General features: G+C 25.6%; 4 protein-coding genes across 7 annotated transcripts; 3 read left to right on the plus strand and 1 right to left on the minus strand.

The window, feature by feature from the left end:
- Positions 1–834: 834 nt before the first annotated feature.
- LOC129612723 (probable transcription-associated protein 1) lies at positions 835–5,022 on the plus strand. The gene is made up of 6 exons (XM_055526482.1): positions 835–1,408; positions 3,319–3,579; positions 3,681–3,698; positions 3,807–4,283; positions 4,358–4,464; positions 4,600–5,022. The coding sequence occupies exons 1-6, from the start codon at positions 1,162–1,164 to the stop codon at positions 4,744–4,746; spliced, it is 1,257 nt and encodes a 418-aa protein (XP_055382457.1). The 5' UTR covers positions 835–1,161; the 3' UTR covers positions 4,747–5,022.
- Positions 5,023–11,583: 6,561 nt separating this feature from the next.
- LOC129612702 (integrator complex subunit 8) lies at positions 11,584–15,439 on the plus strand. Of its 2 annotated transcripts, none has more exons than XM_055526457.1 (12): positions 11,584–11,799; positions 11,872–12,096; positions 12,165–12,284; positions 12,343–12,463; positions 12,518–13,464; positions 13,520–13,761; positions 13,813–14,055; positions 14,136–14,596; positions 14,652–14,770; positions 14,821–14,993; positions 15,047–15,214; positions 15,278–15,439. In XM_055526457.1, exons 1-12 carry the CDS (start codon positions 11,685–11,687, stop codon positions 15,395–15,397), a joined length of 3,054 nt encoding a protein of 1,017 aa, XP_055382432.1. In that variant the 5' UTR covers positions 11,584–11,684; the 3' UTR covers positions 15,398–15,439. The 2 variants fall into 2 exon arrangements, with proteins under 2 accessions (XP_055382432.1, XP_055382433.1); XM_055526458.1 differs by having other exon boundaries at positions 14,136–14,479.
- Positions 15,368–17,040, minus strand: LOC129612703 (flap endonuclease 1). The gene is made up of 6 exons (XM_055526459.1): positions 16,807–17,040; positions 16,662–16,727; positions 16,084–16,601; positions 15,811–16,029; positions 15,601–15,750; positions 15,368–15,550 (listed from the first exon to the last, which is right to left on the minus strand). The coding sequence occupies exons 1-6, from the start codon at positions 16,886–16,888 to the stop codon at positions 15,440–15,442; spliced, it is 1,146 nt and encodes a 381-aa protein (XP_055382434.1). The 5' UTR covers positions 16,889–17,040; the 3' UTR covers positions 15,368–15,439.
- A 749-nt stretch (positions 17,041–17,789) lies between these two features.
- On the plus strand, positions 17,790–22,470 carry LOC129612683 (far upstream element-binding protein 3). Of its 3 annotated transcripts, none has more exons than XM_055526434.1 (10): positions 17,790–17,988; positions 18,343–18,532; positions 18,598–18,750; positions 18,960–19,243; positions 19,387–19,722; positions 19,788–19,937; positions 19,997–20,403; positions 20,514–20,781; positions 20,868–21,211; positions 21,528–22,470. In XM_055526434.1, the coding sequence occupies exons 1-9, from the start codon at positions 17,902–17,904 to the stop codon at positions 21,207–21,209; spliced, it is 2,217 nt and encodes a 738-aa protein (XP_055382409.1). In that variant the 5' UTR covers positions 17,790–17,901; the 3' UTR covers positions 21,210–21,211; positions 21,528–22,470. The 3 variants fall into 3 exon arrangements, with proteins under 3 accessions (XP_055382409.1, XP_055382410.1, XP_055382408.1); XM_055526435.1 differs by having other exon boundaries at positions 18,607–18,750; XM_055526433.1 differs by having other exon boundaries at positions 18,592–18,750; positions 21,528–22,469.
- The last annotated feature ends 1,688 nt before the right edge of the window (positions 22,471–24,158 follow it).

Genomic DNA, 24,158 nt, shown 5'->3' on the forward strand with positions numbered 1-24,158 from the left:
TTGAATGTCATCTAATTACATTTTTTAGTAATTAACGTCAAAATAATATAGAAGTATTCAAATGTTGCAAATGTGCCTAAAAAATTTTTAATATATTTGATTTACGTTGATTTCACTTAGATTAAATAAATATTACAGTTTAATTATAAAATCACACCTATTTATATGGTTTTGTTCTTTTGTCTTGCCTATGTTTCGAAAAACTGATTTTTAACCAATTTAGTACTATTGGCGATCACTACGCCATAATTGTGTTTATGATACAACCATGATGATTTAACGTAAAACAGAATTAATTACACATATTCGGTAGTAGGCGAATATCTTATCTTGACAACCATAAATCGGTTATGTCCTTTGGAAGAATATTACAGATAAGTCAATATCTGTAAAAATTTTATAATATTATAAAATTTTATTAATCCAAAAGAAAAAAATTTTCGTACCTCAACTCCAACAATTCAAAAGTTTATGGAGCAATTACTCCGTGCCTTTTCGAACAATATTTCTAAAGTCTTCCTTTTAAAGTATAATATAATGACATATTAATTACTTTTTAATTTGTTATTTGTTAATAAATACTTTTTTATTTGTTACATAGATACGTTATGTATAATATTGTGACATTAATTTCTTTCGCACAATTTAAATTCAATGTATTTATAGATAAATAATTACAATAATTAAAATAAATATATTTTGAAAATAGACTGAAATTTATTATTACCTTCAAATTCTGACATTATTTACATTTTTTATTAATATAAATAATTACAAAAAAAAACTTTATGGAAAATAGGAGAAAAAAATGATTTTGGATAAATTTGGTCTAAAAAAAATGTCAATTAATAAAATTAAATGTGTTTTTTTTTACCCTATATAACTGTTAAATTTGCAAAAAAAATTCTTAAATCTACTCGTATTTAATTAAAAAAAAATAAAAAAATAATAATTATTTATAAAATGTTTTAATATTAAATATAGTTAATATAAAAATTTAATTAAAATATTAAAAAAAAAAGAGGAAAATTTTAAATTGTGGCGGAAACTGAGCCATGGCAATCATACAGTGGTGGAAATCTATCTATATCAACCAAAAATATTTCTATATCTTCTTTAAATACTACCACCACCACCACTGTAATAGCCATTTCTACAAAAATGTCATCCTCCGAACCACAACAGATAAATACAAATTTAATACCATCAACATTAACAGCTACAACTGCAGTAAAAACAAAAACAGCATCATTATCCACAACACAAAAAACAACAACAGCAGCAGCAATAAAAATTGCTACCCCAATAATACCAACGATAGCCACAACTATTCCAACAAAATTATTAGATGATATAAATTTAAACAGCGTTGTTATATCATCAAGCGAGGAATTTATTGTTGTACCAGGTAAGAGAATTTATTATATACCACAAATTAATGTTATCGCAACAACAGGCTTATTTGTGTATACGATATGATGGTAAAAAATGATTGACAAAAAAATTTTTTTAATGTTTTATTTTACAAAATGAGTACAAAACACATAGAACATAAAATATAATATCGTATTATGTCAAAATGTTGTAGAATGTAGTGGAAACCCCAATTTCCTGCACATTTTCACTGTAATAACACAAAAACCATTTATAGGTTTCTGAAAACAGGAATACCATTTGAACAGCATAAATGAAACTGTGGAAATTATTATTCAAGCTATTCAATTTATTGTTTTTTTTTGAAGAAAAAAATTTGCATATTTATGCATTTCTTTTTAATCGAAGCTATTTAAGTAAATATTGTTAAGTAATAAACATAATAAAAATATTTACATGAAGTTTAAAAAGTTCCAATAGAATATTATTATACGTAGGACAATGTTTATTTTTCATGAATGAAAAAGTTTGCAGCGCAAAAAGTTTCCTAAATTATGTGTTATCAAAATGATCAGTTAATAATTGATTGTGATAATTATAACGTATAATTGAATGCAATACCAAATATTTTAAAAAACGAAAGCAAAACTTTTAAAATATCAAATAATATAGAAAAAGAAGAAATAAAATAAGAAATATTTCCTCAGGCTTATTTCTAATCTTCTGTATAACACTTAGAAAATTTGAATTACTTATAATATTTATACAAATACACATACATATAGTATATTTTGAACAGTGTTTATGAATTCGTATTTTGAAATACTCTCTCACTTTTTAATAGAAAATTATAAGAAAAAATGAAATTTACTTTTGCATTATTAATAATGTAGAATCAAATTAGAATAAAAGATAATATTCCAAAGATTTTTAGAAAGGACATTAAATAAAATAGCATAAACGAAAAGTTTTCATTTTTGAACAATAGAAAAATGATTTTTAAAGAAAAATGAAGAAAAAAACAATTTCTTTTACTAAAAAGCATTTTAATCAAGAAATCTATTATGTATTATACAGCAGTCTATTATTTTATACTTTATAATTTTAATATATTATAACGTGTTATATAAATGTTTCTATTAAATCTTTTGTAAACCTAAATCAACAATATTATTTCAATTATTTCGTATAATTGTTAGTGTTTGTCTTTAATTATCGTCAATTGTACTTTTGTTATACATATTTAAGTGTCTATATAACAATTTTCAAAATTAATATTCCTGTACTAATAGGAATTTCGTATATGACTTCTTATGACATTCCTTATTAAGGATGTTTTCGTGGGATACCGTATTGTTAGCAATACGCTCTGCTCTAATTGCTATAAATACAACCATTTCCAGATATGTGATAGATGAGATAAATTTTACTAAAAGATATTGTTGATACATTCATAATTAATCCGATTCAATGAAATATTAAAATTACAGTCAAAATTTGACAATCAAATTTACAGTCAAAATTCTTAACTAAAATTATAATGAACTGAAGAGATCAATTTAATTTACGATAATAGATTATTGTGAATTACAATATTACTAATATTGTAATTGATTCATCGAAATTACTAATTGAATCGAAATTCATTCCAATAATTGTATATACCAATTTTGAAATACTTTCTTAGTAATTGTCATTGCACTCAGAACGTTAATTGTGTTTTAATATTATTAAATTTTATTTAACTTTTTCAAATTTTATTAAAACAAAATTTCATTAAAAAACATTCTTTTCAAATATTTTAATTAATTTCATTAAAAACAATGTGAAAATGATTGAGAATCACAAAATTTAATAAAAAAAATTCAATATAATTTTTCCAAACAAATTTTTAAATGCTGAATAAAAGTTCATAAATTTATTGTGTTTTTTTTTTATTTTTAGGACCAGATGATATTCTTATTTATAATTCATCAGATGGACTGTATCAGCAATCAGTTACATTAACGGCTCGAATGTGGCCACCAGTAGAACAAGGCCCCCCTACAACATTATTTTGGGGCTTACCACCAATTATCTGGGGAATAATTATTGGTTTTTTAATAATAGTTTTAGTAATATTAGCTGGAGTATTTATTTGCTTCTGGTTATTGCCACGAAAACATAAATTTTTAAGCCCAACAAGATTTTGTGTAACAAGTCCAGGTTTGTTTAATTATTTATTTTTAAATGAATATTATTATTTATTAAGTGAACTTTTAATCTTAAAAAAATTCTCTTTTTCTGTTAATTTTTTTTATGCACAGCGAGCGGAACAGATACAAGTTAGTAATAAGGAAATTATATATAACTTTCAAAATAATTAAATTTTTATAATATTTTTTTTTTCTAATTGTATTCTAATTTTTTTAATACTAAATGTAAAAATGCAGTGGCACATCGTTCTTCAATTGTTTCAAAACCATGGACAGATGCAAATGGCCGTATGATAATACCAATTGGATTAGTACCACCACAATATAGTGCACCACCGCCTCCACCACCACAAGTTCGACTACATTCAAACAATAATCAAGCACAGCAACAACAACAATACCAATCACAAATTCAACAACAGCATATTCATCAACAACAAACTCATCAATCAATTTATCAACAGCAGCATCATCAACAATCACAGCAACATCATCAACAGTATCAACAGCAACAACAACAAAAAATGATTCAAAGTCAACAGCAACAGCAACCGCAATATCAATATCAACAACAAACACATTATCAACAACGTATTATAGAATATCCGATGAGCCCCGGAGGGTCAATAAGTCCAGCTGACTCTAAATACAGTATTATACCAGATACACATAAATCAATGTGGGCTCTTAACCCATTATGCGGATCAAATTCAAGTAAATTTTTCATCATTTCAAATTTCTTTTCTATAGTGTGCGACTAACAAATAAATAATGTTTTTTTTTTTTAGTTTTGTATGAAAATGATCCTGCTTATAAGTCACGTTCACTGCCATCTTGGGGTAAGAAGCAACGGCCAGTATCAACTGCTGACGACTTGGATGAATTATATGCTAAAGTAAAATATACAAAATATAGTATTATTTTTCATGTTCGAATACACAATCTCTTTTATTCTGTTTCATGCGAAAAACAAAACAGCTTTGAAGCAATACACATACTTATTATAAAAATCAGTTTATTTTATTTTTAGGTAAACTTCAGTAAAAAACGTCGAAATCGTATGCGTAATGGTGAAGCAGCAATTATAGCATTATGTCGATCCAGATCGCAAAATCTTCAAGGTTTAGCATTGGAGCGTGATGGTGTCGTTATATATGATGAAAGAACTGCTCTTTAAAATCAGCACTTTATATTTTAAAACATCAACATTAAATATTGAAGAAATCATCAAAATATTCATTTAAGTTTATAATATCATCCATCGAATACATATGACTTTTTGAATTATTATGAAAGTAATTCGATTTCATGACTTTATATTTCCAATAGAATGATATTACGAGTATAAAATTATATGAACACAACATTTTAGACATTTATGTACTCGTATTATTAATTATAATATAAAAAATAATTTAAAAATCATATAAAACTAAATGTACTCAATTATATAAAATAAATAAAATGTAACGTAATTATATCGAACATATAGGAATATAAGAATAATAGTAATATATCTTAAAATTCTATTTATAATACCTTATTATAAATTATATAAAGAGCTCAAAAAAATGAAAATAAATTCATATTATTAAATTTCATGAGAAAAATATTAATACTTGATATGTAATTGAAATAAATTAAAAAAAAAATGTTCAGTATTCTAGGGTTTAAATTGAAATCGTCTATAAAATGAAATTTTCTTAAAGTGTACTTTATAAAGAAAAAAAAAAATTAAATTTTATACAAATTTAGACCTATGATTAGATTAAAATTAAATTAATATGTTTATTTTTTCTCAAATGCAAAAGGATAAAGTTTAATGCAAATATATATACTTTTCCGCAATATTTCAAAAATTAATTGAGCATTATTAATTATGCATGTATATACATACCTATGTAATAAACAAACGAACGAATTTTAGAATGATGAAAATATCAAAACATTTTTAAAAATTTAAAAATAAATAACAAATCAATTAAAGTTAGTATAAATGCATAATTAAAATTTTAATAATGAAGGACATTCGTGTAAAATTCAACCAATTTTTCAATTATAATTTTAACATTTTTCAAATAAATTCATGTATTCTTTTAATTCACATAAATGTTCAATAGCATATTTCACATAATTTTCTTCAAACTTAAATTCAAATTGAAATTTTTATATTAAAGAAATTCAAATTCAATTTTGAAATATAATCGATAATGTCATTGTTGACGGTCGACAACAATATTGCTAAATATTTCATTAAATAAAACTGATTTATCGTCTTTAAAATTGCCCATTTTGCACAAAAAACAAAATCAGTGCAGTTGAAATATTTTAATTACAAAATCTTAAAATTATAAGATTTTAAACTTGTTTTTCCAATCATTTTAATGACATCTTAAATATAAAATTTAAAAACCTATATATTCTTAAGAAAAAAAGTATAGGGCTGAAGTTCTCTTGTACTATCAGTCCTTTTTTTAAAGTCTACATCTAATATACATATACATATAATACAAATGCATATTTAAGAAAATAAAAAAAATATGAAGGTGCTGATACTTTGTACATATACATATGTGCTTATATATGTATGTATGTAGAAAAAGAAAAAAATATGTATTATTGATTAACACATACGTATACATAATAATATATTCATACTTTAAAATTTATACCTATACATGAGAAATTAATTTAGATTGGATTTAATTAAAAAAATTAATATTAAAATTAAAAAAAGAGAAAAGAAAATCTTTTACATGTAGTAGGAAGTTAAAAATTTTTAGATTTAATTGTTTATATATATAGTATTATAATATATGTATACATATAAGACCATATCAATTATTATTAAATAAATAATCATAGATAAAATATAAAACTTAAAAAAAAATTAATTTAATATAGAATTTTTTAAAATAATCATAAATATTATGAATATTTCATATTAAAATACAAAGAACCATATTATACACAATAATATAATATAATTAAAATAAAAATAATATTTATTATAATAATATAGAATTTAGAATTCAAGATGAAGAATTTCATTATAATTTAATGAGCAATTTAAATATACATGGTGCAATTGTATTTTATTATTGATATTATTTTTTATTAATTTGTAATTACTTTTTCAATACTAATCTTTACAAATAATTTTAAAATATTATTAACTATAATGGAATGAAATTAAAAAAATATATAAAACAAGACAATGAGTTATTATCTTAGCAGCTATACTATTCGAAACATCAAAAGACGTATATTTGATTTTTGTAGTTTAATAATATTAAACCTTAGTCTTATGTTTATTATAACAGGATTTGTAACAGCAATTATAATCTGATAATTATAACAGCAATTGTAACTGAATTGCAAAAACATAATATTAAAATAAATAAAATATAAATAAAACAAAATAGGTTCTTTGTTATCAATTTTAACCTGTGAGGTCCAATAATTAAGAACCTATCAAATATCAACCGCGCGAGTTTATCAGAATTGTTAATCTCGCGTAGGTGTTTTTAGGGCATTCCCCTAACTCAAAGGGGGCCGGGAGGAAAAATAGATCCTTATACGCGGTCAGGGTGCACTGTTACCCCGCTTGTACAAATTTACTAAACTATCAATTTGAACAAATCACTGTTGTTTTGATGAAAATAATATATATAATATGTATATGATAAATATTGTACCGTGTAAAAATCTTGCTTTAAAAAAAAAAGAACTCTTGTTTTAAATGAATTGAAAAAAATTAGTAATTTTTGGAATTTATTACTTAATTAAATTGATCTTATAAAGAAAGTGTTAAGAAAAAAAATATTAGCATAATTTTTAGGCCTTCAATTGTTTCTAAATTCAAAATTTTTTTGTTACTCTAAATTCATTTTAAAAGTAAAAATTTAAAATTTGTTGATTTATAGAGAAATTTTTTAAATTATATACCTATGTAAAGTATGTTGAATAAATTCTAAACAAAAATTTTTTGGTCAAAAGATTTTCTTTTTCACCTTTTATATTTTACCTTTTATTAAAGTGAAAATCGCTTTGAAAAGGTTATTATAATTATATAATATATATAATAAATATTCATAAATATAATTTACAAATTTAGATATTAAAATATTATAAAATAAAAAAAAAAACCAAAAAGAAAATAAATTCAAAATTTAAGTATTAGAAAATTCAATTTTAGATTTTTGTAGAGAAAAAAAAATCAAAACCGATTTAAAATTTTATTAAAAACATTATAGCTTTTAAGTGATTCATATAACAAATGTAATAAAATCTTATAATATTAGTTATTATAAATTAACAAAAAAAAGTAATTTTAAAAATAATAAAAATCGATTCAACATTAAAGAAAAATAAAGGTAGTTTCAATTAAAATCATAGGCAAGTAATTTGCAGTAAAGGAACCGATTACATACAATATTTCTGTCGTCTTTTCGAAACCATGAAACAAGAAAGTTCTGACAAGACAGACGCGTATATTAATTTTAAAATTTATTTAGATAACAATATTTGAGAAATTGCAATACGGTAAATTCAATCCCTTCTGAGATATGGCCAAATTTTTTTGAAGTTGTGTACTTTAACGATACATTTGAAGTAAATACTTTATTTATAATAATTTAAAATATTTATTTTTAATTTTTGTCATGTATATGTTAAATTTGAAATTGAAAAATACAATTATATACTGTAAAATATATATAAATGAAAATAATGTTGCATAATATATTTTTAAATATATTAGAAAATTATTTTGAATTTAAAAATTCTTCAATTACTTTTGAAATAATTGAAATTTCTGGTTCATCAACGATTTCTTCCCAACTAGTCTTTCCAAATTTATTTAATTCTTTATATACTTTTTTCATAAGTTCTTTAAATCGTTCTGCATTCATTTCTTTTAAAATTTGTTGAATTTCCTTGACTTTTGCATCAGAGTTTTCATTGTTCTCACAATGTGCTAAAATATTAAAAATTTTTACAATATTAGCCATACAACGTATTTAAAAAAATATTGAATTTCTTACCTTTATAATAAAGTGTTAAAATATTTGTTAAATGAGAAATTTCACCTATAAGTATATAAAAATGTTTATGCAAATCAATTGATTATTAATTCTTCATTTTTGTATAATTATTGTATAAAATCTAATTTTCTTATTAATTAATGACTTGTTGAATTTTAATGAAATATAATGACACGCATATTAATAAATGTCATTGGTTCCATCGCATACGTACAATGTATTTATACAATTTTTTTTACAGTATTGCATATTTTTATTAATTCAGACATTAAATCAGACATTCCAATTATATTTAACCTAAAATGCATATTATTATAATTTTTAATATTAATTTTGATTAAATTTTTAATGATTTTTAAAAGTTTATAGTTATAGAGAGACCTTTTATATATATACAAATGCGCATGCAAAAAATATTTACATGCGTGAATCTGTATGTAGAACGTCTTATAAGATACGAAGCGCTACTCCATCTCAAATGGAAATATAGGTATAGGGCTCTGGTATTCTTGCCAGAAGCAAACTCGACCGATTTGGTCAGGGCAACTGGGTTATGCTGTACTGGCCGCCAGGACACCTTGAATTAGGAGCAAATGAGCAAGCAGATATGCTGGGGAAGCATAGGATCACTTCGTTTTGTTGGGCCGGAGTCCTTTTGCGGACCAAGCAAAATCCAAAAGGTGCTAAGAAGCGCAGTTAAAGAGAAAACCTGGAGCTATGGAGCTATCTGGGCCCTCGGTAAACAAAAAGGCATTTGGGCAGTTACAATTGGCAGCACATTTAAGCGATCATAAGGATATTGAAGAATCATTTGAAAATTCTAATATGTTTTTTGACGCGAAACTGTAGGCTTAAGGAACACGTATGCAAACTGAAGGCTTGGTGGTATTTCTAACGCTATTTCTAATGAGAATTTCTTTAAAAATGTAGTAAAATCTATTGATTAATAATGTCGTAATTAATTTTAGCTATTTAAAAGTGTCCTGGGTCTATTTTTACTGTATAATTTACCAACTTCATTTTTCAAATTTAATAGGAGCATAACTTTCTTAAATTTTTTTGTGTAGTTAATTTATTTCTTTATTTATTATATACTGTATACCTATTATTGTATTTATTTTGTTATTATTTTATATTCTTGAATCATTTTCAATTGCAATTAAATTTTTATTAAAAAATCTATCTCTATATAAAATTATCAGTATTAATTAAAAACAAAGAAACATCGAACTAAAATTGCACAATTATCGTTGAAACACATAAGCGCAGTTTCATTTAATTATTTTTCCTCGTATATCTGAATCATTTTTAAATTAACGTTCAAATACATACATATATGTTCATATAAAAGTATATATACGTACATATACATATTTAATATTTATATTAAGGAAAGAATTTAATTAATATTTGTCAAATATTTCATATCTAATCAATAAATAATTCCTATATACGTGTGTATGTATAAATAAGTTTGTTTATAATAATATGTACTCTCTTATAATTAAAATTCAATTTAACCCTTTAATTTATTGATACACAGATATATATTAATAACAACACACGATCTACTATCATTTTCAAAAGGTTCAATTCCAATATGGTTTTCATATAACATTGCAAATTAACAATAGTATAACACTTATTTTTTTTATAAAATATAAAAAAACACTATATACATACTGGAAAATACCATAATTCGCTTCTTTCTACATCAAAATTCAACGATTAACTAAAATAGAGAAACAATAATAAGAAATGTTTCACATATGAGCTACTTTGATATTCACCTATCTTTGATATTTTATTAGTCAGCTTGATAAAATTCCTTTTTTTTTTAATTTTTCTTTATTTCTAAAATTTTTTTTATTATTGCTACTTATATTTTAATTTGCATATCAATTGATTTTGTTCAAGATAAAAAGCTTGCAAAAAATTGATTACGGTTTAGATATGCGGCTCTTCACAATTAATATGTAAAATAATGTACAATATGTGTACACATAATATGTGTGTATGTTATAAAAATAACGTCATAGTTCATACAGAATGCAATGTTCTCATTGTACACATATGTGTATACATATTTGGAATATTTTATAAAATACTTATGTAATTAATTTGATGATGTAATTATTAGAAGAAGTTCACTAAAACCTGATCTTATAAAGCTTTTAATATTTTAACAATTAAAAAACTACATTTCATACACACATATATTATATAGAATGTTCCTATCTATATGTTCTTTTTTATTTAAATCAATGCTATATTAGTATATTGTATATATGTACATATGTATGTAATGTAAACAACAGTACAAATATGTAAAAATTTTTTATTATTAAATATGATTTTTATATAGCATTCCATTTTTAAATCAACACAAAAAGAATGTAGAAGACGATCAGTTTTTTTGTTAACTCTAAATAATAATATCATTATTATCTAAAATACTACGTGCTTTTTTTGTCGTTATTATTATTTTAACACCCACGCTATATAGAATTCTATTTTTAATATTAAATTTAAATTGGACACTGATTATACTCTTATAAATTTTATTGACTTATGTTTGCTAAAAAATTTACAATGTAATTATTCTGCGATAAAAATAACATACATACTACTACAATTTCGTACCCTTAACTAACGGAACGGACATAATTTTACTACATGATTATAATTAGTAAATGCTTCACAAAATTTTCAAAATAAAAAAACGTTTTGATTTAATGGTAAAAAAAATCTTAATTACTAAAAAAAGAAAATAATACTTCTTATATTGTTACCAAATTATGTAATAACTGAAATAAATTAAATGATTACATTTTACTACATTTTTCATTTAAAAATTACACTTTGTAAACACTGGTTTGCAGCAGCTACTAAAGAGTTAAAGAAGTTAACTACATACAAATTTTGACAACTGCCGGCTTTTGTTTACAATTTTACAACAATATTATCAATTAAATACATTGTGGAGTGAATTATTAAAATAAAAATAAACAAATTTTGTATTTAACTTTTTATAAATTTTACATAAGTGTATCAATTTTTTTTTTATAAAATGGACAATCCATTAAAACCCAAATCTGTTCCCTTATCTGCGGAAACTGTGCTATGGTTTGAATTTTTATTGAATCCAAATTTGTTGAATTCGCATTTGAAAAAATTAAATCCAGGTGAAATAGAAAATTAAAATATTATTTAAACATTTTTCCTTTAATCTTATTTCAAATAATTTATTTTAAAAGATCCTTCTCCAATTGAATTGATTTCTCAATTTATTCAAATGGCGCCTGAAAATCAAATGATACCTCAATACGATTTAACAGGGGCAACAAATCCTGAAACTGAAGGTAATATACCTATACAAAATCCACCAACACCTACCCCAGAAGGACTTAAAATGCCAAGAAAATCAATTGCTTTGAAAATATTAACATTAAAAATTGCAACTCATATTAAATGGAATTTGGGTAGGTAACAATCAAGCTTGGCATATGTATAATTTTATTCTAATATGGCTTATTTACATACATTTCAGATATAATTGAGAAAAATTTACCCGTACAAAAGCAGATTCATTTATTAAAAGATCTATGTACTTTATCATTTGGAAAAACCATAAATATTCCAATCTCAGAAGATTTTGCAGAAAAAACTTGTAAGTTTGCACAAAACTTCTGCTTCTTTATATAAAAATTGATTTTTATTGTTTTCAGCTGCAGAAGGTTCTGAAAATGCCGCCAAATTTGCACTTACTCTTTATCATCGCTGGGTATTACGCCTTCAAATTTTAAAAGACATGGCATTAAAAGCTTGTAGACCCCCTGCACCAAGTTTGTAAGTATATAATAATTTAAGAATAACTAATTTTAATTGCAAAATTTTTCACAGACCAGTTCCAGCAGAACCCGTGCATCCATTTGCCCCAGAAATACCACCGCAGCCGAGTATTGATTATTTGAAAAATGTTGTTGCTTCAAATGAACAGTTCCACATACTAACTTATGAGACATTTATACCCGTTCTAGCAAACACTGAAAAAATTGTACAAAATTACGACGCTATGAAGGTTATATCAAATAGTGAGATAAGAGCTCAAATTTATTACGATTTAGTAGGTTACTATTTGTTTGCTAAAGATTATAAAGCGGCGCATGATGCCGTTATTGAATGTCGGCGTTATTTGCTTGAACTAAAATTGGAATATAAAATAAGTGGTGATGAAAATAATTTTCATTATTGTCATATTGAAGATGATGAATTGGAGGGGGTGTTGCTAGCATGTGGTGTAAGTGAAACTCCTGTTAAATTGACTGAAAAACTCAATAGGTCTTTGCTTAATCAATACGAAGGTATAACAGATTTATTAAAAATGGACAATCATCAGCGTGAGATTCCTTTGAGTACTAGAAGAATTATTGAGTTGGATATTGAAGGAGCAATAAGCCGTGGTACACTAAAAGAATCTAAAGATTTTGAAATGGAGATAGCAGCGTTAAATGTTATAAGAAGTATATTTGAAGATGGAAATATTTTTTCGAACATTGATTTCTTTGAAAAATACAAAAACTATGACTGCTTTTCTATGATAATTAATGGTATTCAAGATATATTACTACACTGCAATATAAATGAAAAGAACAAAATAAAAGATTTTTTAATTGATTGTATTTTAAAATCAAACAATGTAAGCGGAAAAAAATTTATAGAACAACTTCGTACATTTAATGAGCTATTTAGTCAAAGTGAACTGGATAATTTGACCAAAGAAATTACAGAGGAAGAAATTTTTGTACCTCAGTTAGCATGTCAGGATGATTGGAAAACTTCATCGAAGAGTAAGTATTTACTTTTTACTTAAATATTTGGCTTTAATACTTATTGACTTTCAAGTACCGCGAATTGAGATTGGTAACATTGAAAGACAATTAATTTCCTGCTCAGGAGCTAATGCTGTAAGAAAACTTTTGGTAAAGTTAGCATCAACAAATCCAACAAGGCCTCTATGGACAGTAAATCCTAGTTGGCAAATTCCACAACCCATAAATCAGATTCTAAGTTCACTACAACGTGGATTTTTACAAGACTTTTCTTATGTTTTGATGGGAAAAGCTAGAGAGATGGCTGTTAAAAGTGTAAATTTTTTTTTTTGATATTTTTTTTTTATTTTGTTTTATATATCGTAGGACTATTATGGAGCAATATCAATGTTAACTGTATTAAAACAAGAGACTCAACGACCAGACCTAGTGAACACAGCAGCCATAACAAAATTAGGCAAATTGGTTACATGGGAAATTCTCTTAGTACAAATAACACAAGCATTAGAAAAGTGGAACAAAAAATCCGTAGACCAAATTCTCATTAATAAATGTAAACAATGTCTCAATACATTACAAGGCAATGAAAACATAATTCCAAGAATAGAGGTAAAGTATTTCCGCTTTTATGTTTATTATTAAAATAATCTATAATATTGCCATTCGATATTATGAAAAATGTTTTATAGATAATCGAGCATTGCACAATTCTACTATTAAATTGTAATGAATGGAACGCTATAATGTTCTTAGAAAAAAAACTACCTTGTGTAGAATTACATGTTGCATTTGCATCTACATTTTTAGAATTGGAAAAATTGAAAGGTAGTAAAAAAATATGTCGAGATGCTTGGGACATAGTTTTAAATATATTTTCTTCCGGATCGAATAAGCGAGGAAACAATATTTCTGCTCCAAATACTGGTGGCAATAACAATTCTAATCCTCAAAGTGGAAATAACAGTGCTCGTAACTCTCCAGGCCTGCAAATATCAACAAGTTTATATCCATTCTTAAAGAAGATAAGAGATCAGTTAGTATTTTCTTTAGCTATTTCGTTATTGTCTAAAATTCATAACATTTTGAAAGATGATTCAAATTTTGATATTAATGGCGAATACATGTTTTTATGGCCCACAAATATTATAAAGTAAAAAATATTAAGAATTAAATTATTCACCTTTAAAAACATAATTTTCTTTTAGTCCTATGGGATATAACGTCAGATCAGTTTCAGAAACATTAAATTGGTTATTAAAAGAAGCTTTGAAATATTATCCCCAAAACACAGGATGGTTAAAATTAAGGGGGGATTTAGAATTATGTAAATTAGATAGAAATAGTAAATTTCATTTACTTTCAAATTTTTTTTAGCTATCGGAAACAATGAAGCAGCTATGAGATGTTATATTAATGCCATAATTACAGCTTCGGAATATTGTAGCTTACCATTGCAGAGATCGGTAATTGATGATTACATTGTAAGGAAAATGATAAAATGTTGCACGAATTTGGGATGCTATATGCAAGCTGCTGTTTTATGTCAAGTAAAAAATCTTAAGCTTGAAATAAAAATTCTTCATTAACGATGGAAATTTAGTTTTTAGATGAAATTGATTATGGCTTAGCTTTTAAAAATATATCTGAAAAAACCTCAAACTCTGATTCTATGGATGCTTATTATAGTTGTATTTGGGACTCAACACTTTTGGAATTCATAATAAATCATCATTATAAAAAAGGAGAACATAATAAGAAACTAGAAGCTGTAATAAAAATTTATGCTAAACACGATCTATCATTATATATATATATGTATACGTATTTTCAGATTGCCGTAATTAGCCAATTAGAGCTAAATGCAAATAACAATGAAGAAATAAAACGAGAAGCAGCAACAGTTAGAAAAACTAGATTTTTGAGGGCGTTGGCAAAGCAATATCTTTATTAAAATACATATTAAGGGCAAATAAAATTTTCTTTGATTTTTTCATTATTTTGGTTTTCTTCCTCGGTTTGCAGAACCACTTTTGAGCTTTTTGTTAACATTTTTTTTGGAATCCTCTGCTTTTCGTTTTGGAGAAGGTGCAGAAGACGGTAATACCTAAAATATTCTTTATAATAACATGTAACATTGTTTTTACGATTGCTTACTTTAAAAAAACTATCAAGTCGTCCTTGCGTTGAAGAATTTTTTGATTTTAATAATTTTCTTGCCCCGTTTCGAACTCGTTCTTCATTAAATTGGCGGTCACCGCATAAAAATTTAACTAAGCCTTCTTCATCAGGATCTGTCCATTTTAACTAAAATTAAAAAATATTTATCAAAAAAAAAGAACAAGTTGTATCTTTTGATAAAATAACCTCTATTTCTTCCGCATTTTTTACTTCTGGATTAATAAATAAATCTCTTGCAACTTGATAATTCCAATCATCTGGAATTGTATATTTTTTTGTATCAATATTTTCCACTATTGTTTCTATATTTTTGTATTGCGTTATTAATTCAATAGCCCTCTTTGGACCAATTCCTTTTATGCTATCGCAATAATCGCAACCCAACAATATGCATAGATCTATAAACTAGAAACAAGAACATACATTAATTTGCGTTGAGTGAAACAAAAATTTTTGTACCTCTTCTTTCGATAACTCGAATCCTTTTAAGATTTTCTCATAATTATATTCTTTAACTGGCATTTTTCTTGCTTCACTAAATGTCAAATGCCGAAGCATTAAGGAAGAGCCAAATGTTAAAGCATCCATATCTTCCGTAGCTGTTGCATAGACTTTTCCAGCTTTTACCATTGCTGCACATTGTGCTTCAGCTTCACATGGTGCATCAACATATGGAACTCCCATTAGTTTTAGCAGTTCTTTAGCTTCATTTGAATGTTCTTTTGTTACACGCACAAGACGTCTATTGAATTTCTCCATTTCAGCTTCATCTCCCGCTTCTGTAGCTTTCTCTAATGCTTTTTTAGCTTCTTCACGTCTTTCGGCACGTTTTGCCAATTCACCTGATTTCAAATCTGGTGGTTTTCCATCAAATACATAAACAGGTTTAATACCATTTTCAAGTAAACGAATAGTTCTATAAAATACGCCCATTAAATGAGAAGTTGGCTCACCATCAACTGTTGTTAACTGAGCCCCTAAATTTAATAAAAAAATATATGAAAGCAGGGAATAAGGAATACTTAAGCTGCGTGAACCTTCGCTCCGCACTGCAATCAGGAACTGATACAAGCACATTGAAGCATCAACTGCAACTTTACGCCCTAAGGTATATTTTAAATAGTTATGGTAAGGTATATTTTTAATATTTATTTTCGACAGTTTTACAAAAAAATTTTTTACCGAAAAATGTTTTAATATCAGCTTCTTTTATTGCGAAAGGAGCAACATCGGCAATTAACTTGGATAAACCTAGAATTCCCATTGATTATATGTATAAGTTGAAAAAAATAACGAAATTTATATTTTCTAAATTGATTTTATTATTTCGCCACCCTAATTTTGAAAAATTGAATGAGTTATGGGCTTTATGGAATACAAACACAAAACATAAAAAAATTTTTCAAACATACTGTTCAGCCCGCCTAATATATTGACGTTTATATTTTTGTTTACATTTTTGTTTACTTATGATTTATTACAATTTAATAACATATATTGCAGTTTCTTATACTTTCAAAACAGTACTGCCGTCGCAGTTTGCTAATAGAACATTTAGTTAGTGAGAGGATTATTAAAGAAAATAATTGCATTTTGCACTTAAAATCTTAAATATTTTGCTGAAACATTATTTAAAAATTAATTTGCAGTATTTTCTAGCATTCTGTTTGCTGTTTAATGTTAACAAAACATAATTATTATTTTAGAAATAATATTTTGATCAATTTTAATTAATAAAAATTTTATATAAAACTTTATGTTTCTTAAAAATATCTTAAATTTTAAGCTCAATCATTTTGTTTGGAATAGCTTTTCACACGTTCGTATAGTATAGAATTTTTAAAATGACATTCCTCATGAAATAATTCATATATTACTGAAAAAAAAATATTACATCGATTTATTGAAATTAAAGCCAAAATAGGATATATGTATATCTGTTGCATTACAAATATGATTGTTTTTCTGGTACCGAAGACGAAGTTTATTATTTGATGTAGAAACACATATTACTTAATACTTTCACTTTTAGAATAAAAGTTCACTACCCAAGTATATTTTTTGTTTTTATATCTACTCTATACTGCCACGTTGGCAGTTTAAGTTGCTTGGAGATTCTACTTTATGCGTCACTTTTGACATATTCGTTCTGGATAAATTAAATTTTGAAAGATCTTCATCGGTCGCCATTGAAATAAAAAGCGTGGAAAATTTAAGCGTTTTTAATTTAAAAATAAGGCGAAAGATATTATTTCTTTTTTATTTATTTTGAAGAAAATGAGTGATTATTCTTCTGTTGCTCCACCTCAATCGCAGTTAAATCAATCTCAAGCTTTCGCAGCAGCTCTCCAAAGAGCTAAAGCCGTAAGTAAAATGGCATTAATTTTCGCAAAGAAAAAAAAATGTCTGCTCTAAAAGTGTACATATATATATAGAGTTATATATACTTTTATAAAAAAAATCGATACCGCAAAATTATTTAAGTAGTATGCTATTAAAATGCAAATGCAAAAAAATAAAAAAAATCTACTTTAATTTTGTGCCTAAAGTATATTGGTTCTATTAAAGCAATATTAATTAATGCTTTTACGAATGACGTATTAAACTTTGCTGAGGCGGGGCTAAAATTCAACCCCCAGTGATATGAAATAAAAATAGTTTTCTTTTTTTATAAGTATAAAAATATAATTTTATAGTAAATTTGGACTTTTTTTTAAGATCGCAGCAAAAATTCAACCGGGCAGTCAACAACAACAAAGTACTGGAGGAATAAAAAGAAGTTTTGACGAGGACGGAGGACCAGATGCTAAAAAGTTTAACAATCAATCAGAAAATCATCATCCTTCGGGTGGGATGAACAATAACGGTCCTCAGAATATGTCACAGGCTATAGCACAGGCAGCTGCAGGTGAGTTTTGGTTATTCTTGAAATATTTGTGAAGCGTTTCAAGTTATTAACTCTTCTAGTTGCAGCACGTTTAGCAGCTACAGCTGGAAATACTATTGAAGAACAAATTCGTTTTCCTGATAATATATTAAGTTTTATGACTGGTCGCAATGGTAATGATAATTTGTCACACATTCAAGTTGAATCGGGCTGCAAAATTCAAATGTCAAATGAGTCTGGTATGTACTTTGAATGTTTTTTTTGTTATTATTAAATTTTATTATATTTAAAACATAAAAATTCTATTTTTCTTTTCAAATTTTATATTTGTTTTATTGAACATACATATTTGAATTTTTGATCAAATCATTTTGAAATTAAAATAAATAAAATATAAAATGTATATATAAACGCGTTTGGTAATTAAAAAATATAAAAACAAATAAAGATTGTATATGTACATTAAGAGGGGGACGGGATTCAGTCACTAAGGCCAAGGAAATGATACAACAATTGGCCACTCAGAATGGGAATGGTATGATTGAAATAGTTACTTCGATAACTATACCTCCTCCTGGGGCAAATGGATATCCTCCATACCAAGAAATAATGGTTCCTGGACCAAAGGTGGGTCTAGTGATTGGTAAAGGTGGCGAAACCATTAAACAACTTCAAGAGAAAACTGGTGCAAAAATGGTCATTATTCAAGATGGACCCAACCAAGAAGCAATTGTAATAAACTAAATACTACTTTCTAATTCAGAATTTGAACTTAATTAGAAAAACAAAAATATTTTTTTATATTCCTTTTTTTTTTGTCGAAAAATATTTGTTTTGCATTTGAATGTTAAACACAATTAACACAACATATTTAGGAAAAACCGTTACGAATATCCGGCGACCCACAAAAAATTGAACATGCAAAAAGTTTGGTATTTGATTTAATCGTTGAAAAGGAACCGCAATTTAGAACTGGTTTCAGTGCCGGAGGTGAGCAAGCTGAGGTTTTTGTACCTAAAATAGCGGTAGGAGTTGTTATTGGTAAAGGTGGCGATATGATTAAAAAAATTCAAGGAGAAACTGGATGTAAATTACAATTCATACAAGGCAAAAATGATGCTCCTGGTGATCGAAGATGTATTATACAAGGAACAAGGCAGCAAGTTGATGATGCCAAAAGAATGATTGAAGATCTAATTGAAAGTGTTATGGTAATGATTATCATTACAAAATTCTTTTAATCACTTATATGAAATTTTAACGTTTCATATTACAGAAAAGTAATCAAATGTCAGGTGGGCAAATGAATCGGAATACTAATCAAGATAACGGAAATTCGGCCTACGGTTATGGCTATGGAGTGAATCATACTCAACAACCTCAAAGAGAAGAAGTAACATTTTCTGTTCCAGCTTCAAAGTGTGGAGTATGTTATTTTTTCTTATGTAAATTCATTTGTTTTCTCATAATTATCTTAATTTTTAGATCGTTATTGGACGTGGTGGTGAAACAATAAAATTGATTAACCAACAATCTGGGGCTTATTGTGAAATGGATCGAGCGGCAGTAAACCCTCCATCAGAGAAAATGTTTAAATGCAAAGGAACTGCAGAACAAATTGAGACCGCAAGGCAAATGATTTCAGAAAAAATTAATGTGGATATTGTAATATTATCAAGAAAACCAATCGGAAACACGATTCCAAATCATGCGGGAAACGCTGCTGCTGGCTATGGCAACATGCAAGCAGATACTACAGCAGCTGCATACCAACAACAGTGGGGCTATCAGCAAGGCTGGGATGCAACACAGCAAGCTGCTATGCAAATGACAACCGCTGCGGCAGCGGGAGGCGCTCCAGACTACTCACAGCAATGGATTGAATATTACAAGTAGGAATTACGAAATATATTTTTTAGAAAAAAATTAGCAATCTTTGCAATCAAATTTTTCGTATCTTTCGATTTTTCTTTTTTTTTTTTGTTCCCTTAATTTTTCGTAGATCAATGGGAATGACTAGGGAAGCAGAAATGATCGAACAGCAATTAAAAGCTAAACAAGCGGCTGGTCAAAATGGTGCAGTCAGTGCTGCTGTTGCGGGAATGGCTGCGGCTCAAATGATGCAACCTACACCAGCTGCTCCAGCAGCGCCTGCTGCGGCAACAGCAGCTGGTGTCCAAGATTATAGTCAACAATGGATAGAATATTATAGAAGGATCGGTAAAATAGAAGAAGCTGAACAAATAGAGAAACAAGTGGCTGCTGCAAAAGTACGATTTTATTTTTATTTTTACAATTTCTAAAAAGTACGATATTTTTTTTATTTCATTTATGTTACATGCTTTGAAAATTGTAGGTTGCCTCTGGTACAAATGCAAATCCATCTGGTAACCCAAGCAGTAGTAACAATCCAGCAGGTGGTGTGCCGGGTAGCGCTGCCGGTCCAGGTAACCCTAACGGTCCTGGTAATCCTAATGCTCCTGGTGGACCAGCACCCGGAGCTGGTCCAGCAGGATACCCTCAGAGTATGGCACAATATGCACAGTATTCACAATATGCACAATATGCTGCAGCTGCAGCAGCTGCTGCAGGTCAGGGTTATCCAGGTTATCAAGGTGGTTACCCCGGCGGTGGTTATCCTGCTGGACCACAACCTCCTCAACCAAATCAGCAAACCAATCAGAATGACAAAAATTAAATGTAAGTAGATGACACTTTGAAAAATTATTTTGTTTTAAAACAAAGTTTTTTAAAAATCAAAAATGTATTCCTTTTTAATTTATTACCTTTTTTTTTTTTTAAATAATTTTTTGTAATATTTTTATATTACAAAAAAATTTTAACTTATTTTTTTTATATTTTCGCATTTGACATTTGTATATTCCTTAAACTTTTAATTTAAAAATATCTTTCTAACTTTTTTGTAAAAAATTTTTAGAATTTTTTTTTCTGCTTTTAATTTAATAATAAATTTTTATTATATAATATTCCATCCAATATAAATGATTCTTTCCAGATAGTATGATGTGTCCGTTTAAAAGTGATTGAATAATTTAAAATATTTTAAAATAATATATGAAAATCATATAGTCTTCGTTTATTATTTGAAAATATTTCTTTTTTGGTACGCAAATTGAGGAAAACACATTTTTGTGTTTTAGTTTATAGTTATTTTTTAAATAAATACATTTTAGAATTTAGCAAAATATATTTGTTTCAAATATATATAAAAAAAAAAAAGAAAAAGAAAAAAAAATTAAATACAAAATATTAAGTAATAATAAAAACTTAGCAATTACAAATATAATTTATGCTAAAAAAAATTCAATATAAAATATGTGTATGAAATTTTAATCAATAGGAAATTAAATATAGGTGTACGTACTATTTAAAAATAAAATTCGATTAATTTTATGGAAAGTCATAGTAGAAAGAACAGCAGCCAAAACGTATGAAAAATGAAATTATAGCGTTATCAGATGGCGATGGATGAAGGAGAGGAAGAAATAAATGGCATTTTACAATAATGTGGTAAAATGGTAACAAAAAAAAAAACAAATAAAATTTTACTATTATATAATTGTTATTAATATTAAAGTCTTCGAAATCCAAAATAATATTTTGTAATTCTTGATTTAAAGTTAATGTATAACTGTTGTAAGAAATTAATTATTTTTTTTTTTATAAAACCCGGAAAAAATTATTGTTTTAAAAAATATATGCTTAATATTTAATTAAAAAACAATGAAACTTTAAATAAAATATAGATATTGAGTTAAATGTTTTTTTAAATGATGTAAAATAATTAATAAAAATATTAAAAAGTATTCGAATTCTAGTTTTTCAATATTAATTTTCGAATTATAAATTAAAAAAAATTTTGTAATAAATAGTAATTGCTGCATTTTGCTGATAATTGAATTTTTTAAAGTCTTACAATACGACACATACTTTAAATCAAAATAAAAGAAAACATTAACAAATTTTTATGAAAATAATTAAATAAATATATTTAAGGGAAACATATTGAAAAATTTTATCTTTAATTTTTTTTATACGTTATAATTTCATTGTAAATTAGTTTTTTTTTTTTTTGTAAAAGTTTAAGATATTGATCAATAATAACAAATTATAAAAATCTTTATAATAAATATTTATGTAAAACTACATTCTTCCTCCAATTCTATTTAGAAACATATAATATCAAATCAGCATTTATTATATTAATCATATAATTTTTGATTCAAGTATATTCCCTTCGCATTATCTAAACTTAAAATAAAATATACATTATTGTTTGTATATTTTACTTTGTAATTAAAAAGATTTTAAAATATTTTATAAAAGTTTTATAAATCTTACATTAAACTTTAAAGCTATTTAAATAGAGTGTTAATTACTTCCATCTTGTCTTTAACAGTACCACGCGAAATTAATATTGTATTATAAAGAAAATATTAATTGAAAATATTTATTGTATCAATTCTTAAACTTAATTCATATGAATAACAATAATATTAAAAAAAAAAAAAAACAAAATGCAAACTAATATTTTTATATCAAAACAATTGATTATTGTACAACTATCAATATATAATTACACTTTGCATTTATAAAAAATTAATATCTACTTAATATTTCGTTTTTATTCAATATTAAAATTCAAAATTCCGTTTAATGTTTTATAAACATAAAAGTATTAAAGTTTTTCTTTTTCTTATTAAATAAACAATATGAACGCTATAAATGATGATTGTAACAGAATCAACAAATCTTACGTTATTTTCAAAAACTAGAAAAAGATTTTCAAGTAAATAATTATTATTAGTAACAATCTTGAATTTGTCAAATTTCCAAAAATTTTAATTCAAAACAACAAGCGTAAAATTGTAGGGAATAACGCATAATATTTTTTGCAATTAATATATTTCTTTCATCATATTCAAAAGATTTCATTTAATCTTGGTTATTAGAGGTAATCATGAAATTAACTCAATTTTTATATTAATATTAATTAATATAAATTATTTTAGAATTAAAATTTGATATTATTTGTGCACCTACAGGTTAATTATTACGGTTGATTACAGAAATATATTGGAATTTAAGAAAATTATAAAAAATCATATATGGGGTTACAAAATTATCAAAATTTTTGTGAACAAAAAAAAAATTTTTTTTTTTATTTTTCAGATTTTTTTTGCAAACTTATAAAAAATTTTAAATAAAATTTTGAATTTTGGTAGTTTATAACAAAATCCTGCCATTGTGAATGAACAAATTTTTAAATATCGTTGAATTTGTAATAAAATTCTTTATTTTTAATAATCGATTCATATTTTGTTATCGATTTTCAAAACAAAAACAAAAAAAGGTTTATTAAGCGTTTGACACCACATACTTTAGAAAGTTTAATAAAATTTATAAAATAGTTAATTTAATTATAATTTAGTTCAAAAAATAAAAAAAGAGTCTCTGTTACAAAATTCCATGTAAGAACAGCTCGTATTAACGTCCATGGAAAAGAGTAGTGGTAATTTGGACTTCATATATAAGGATCTGGAAATGAAAGAATGAATTGCAGATTCACGCATTAGGAGGCGTTTTGCATTGAGTTTAATACACTCTTTAGATATATTCCATCATA

Source organism: Condylostylus longicornis, unplaced genomic scaffold (genome assembly GCF_029603195.1).
Source record: "Condylostylus longicornis isolate FDR11 unplaced genomic scaffold, ASM2960319v2 ptg000076l, whole genome shotgun sequence".
Classification (NCBI taxonomy): domain Eukaryota; kingdom Metazoa; phylum Arthropoda; class Insecta; order Diptera; family Dolichopodidae; genus Condylostylus; species Condylostylus longicornis.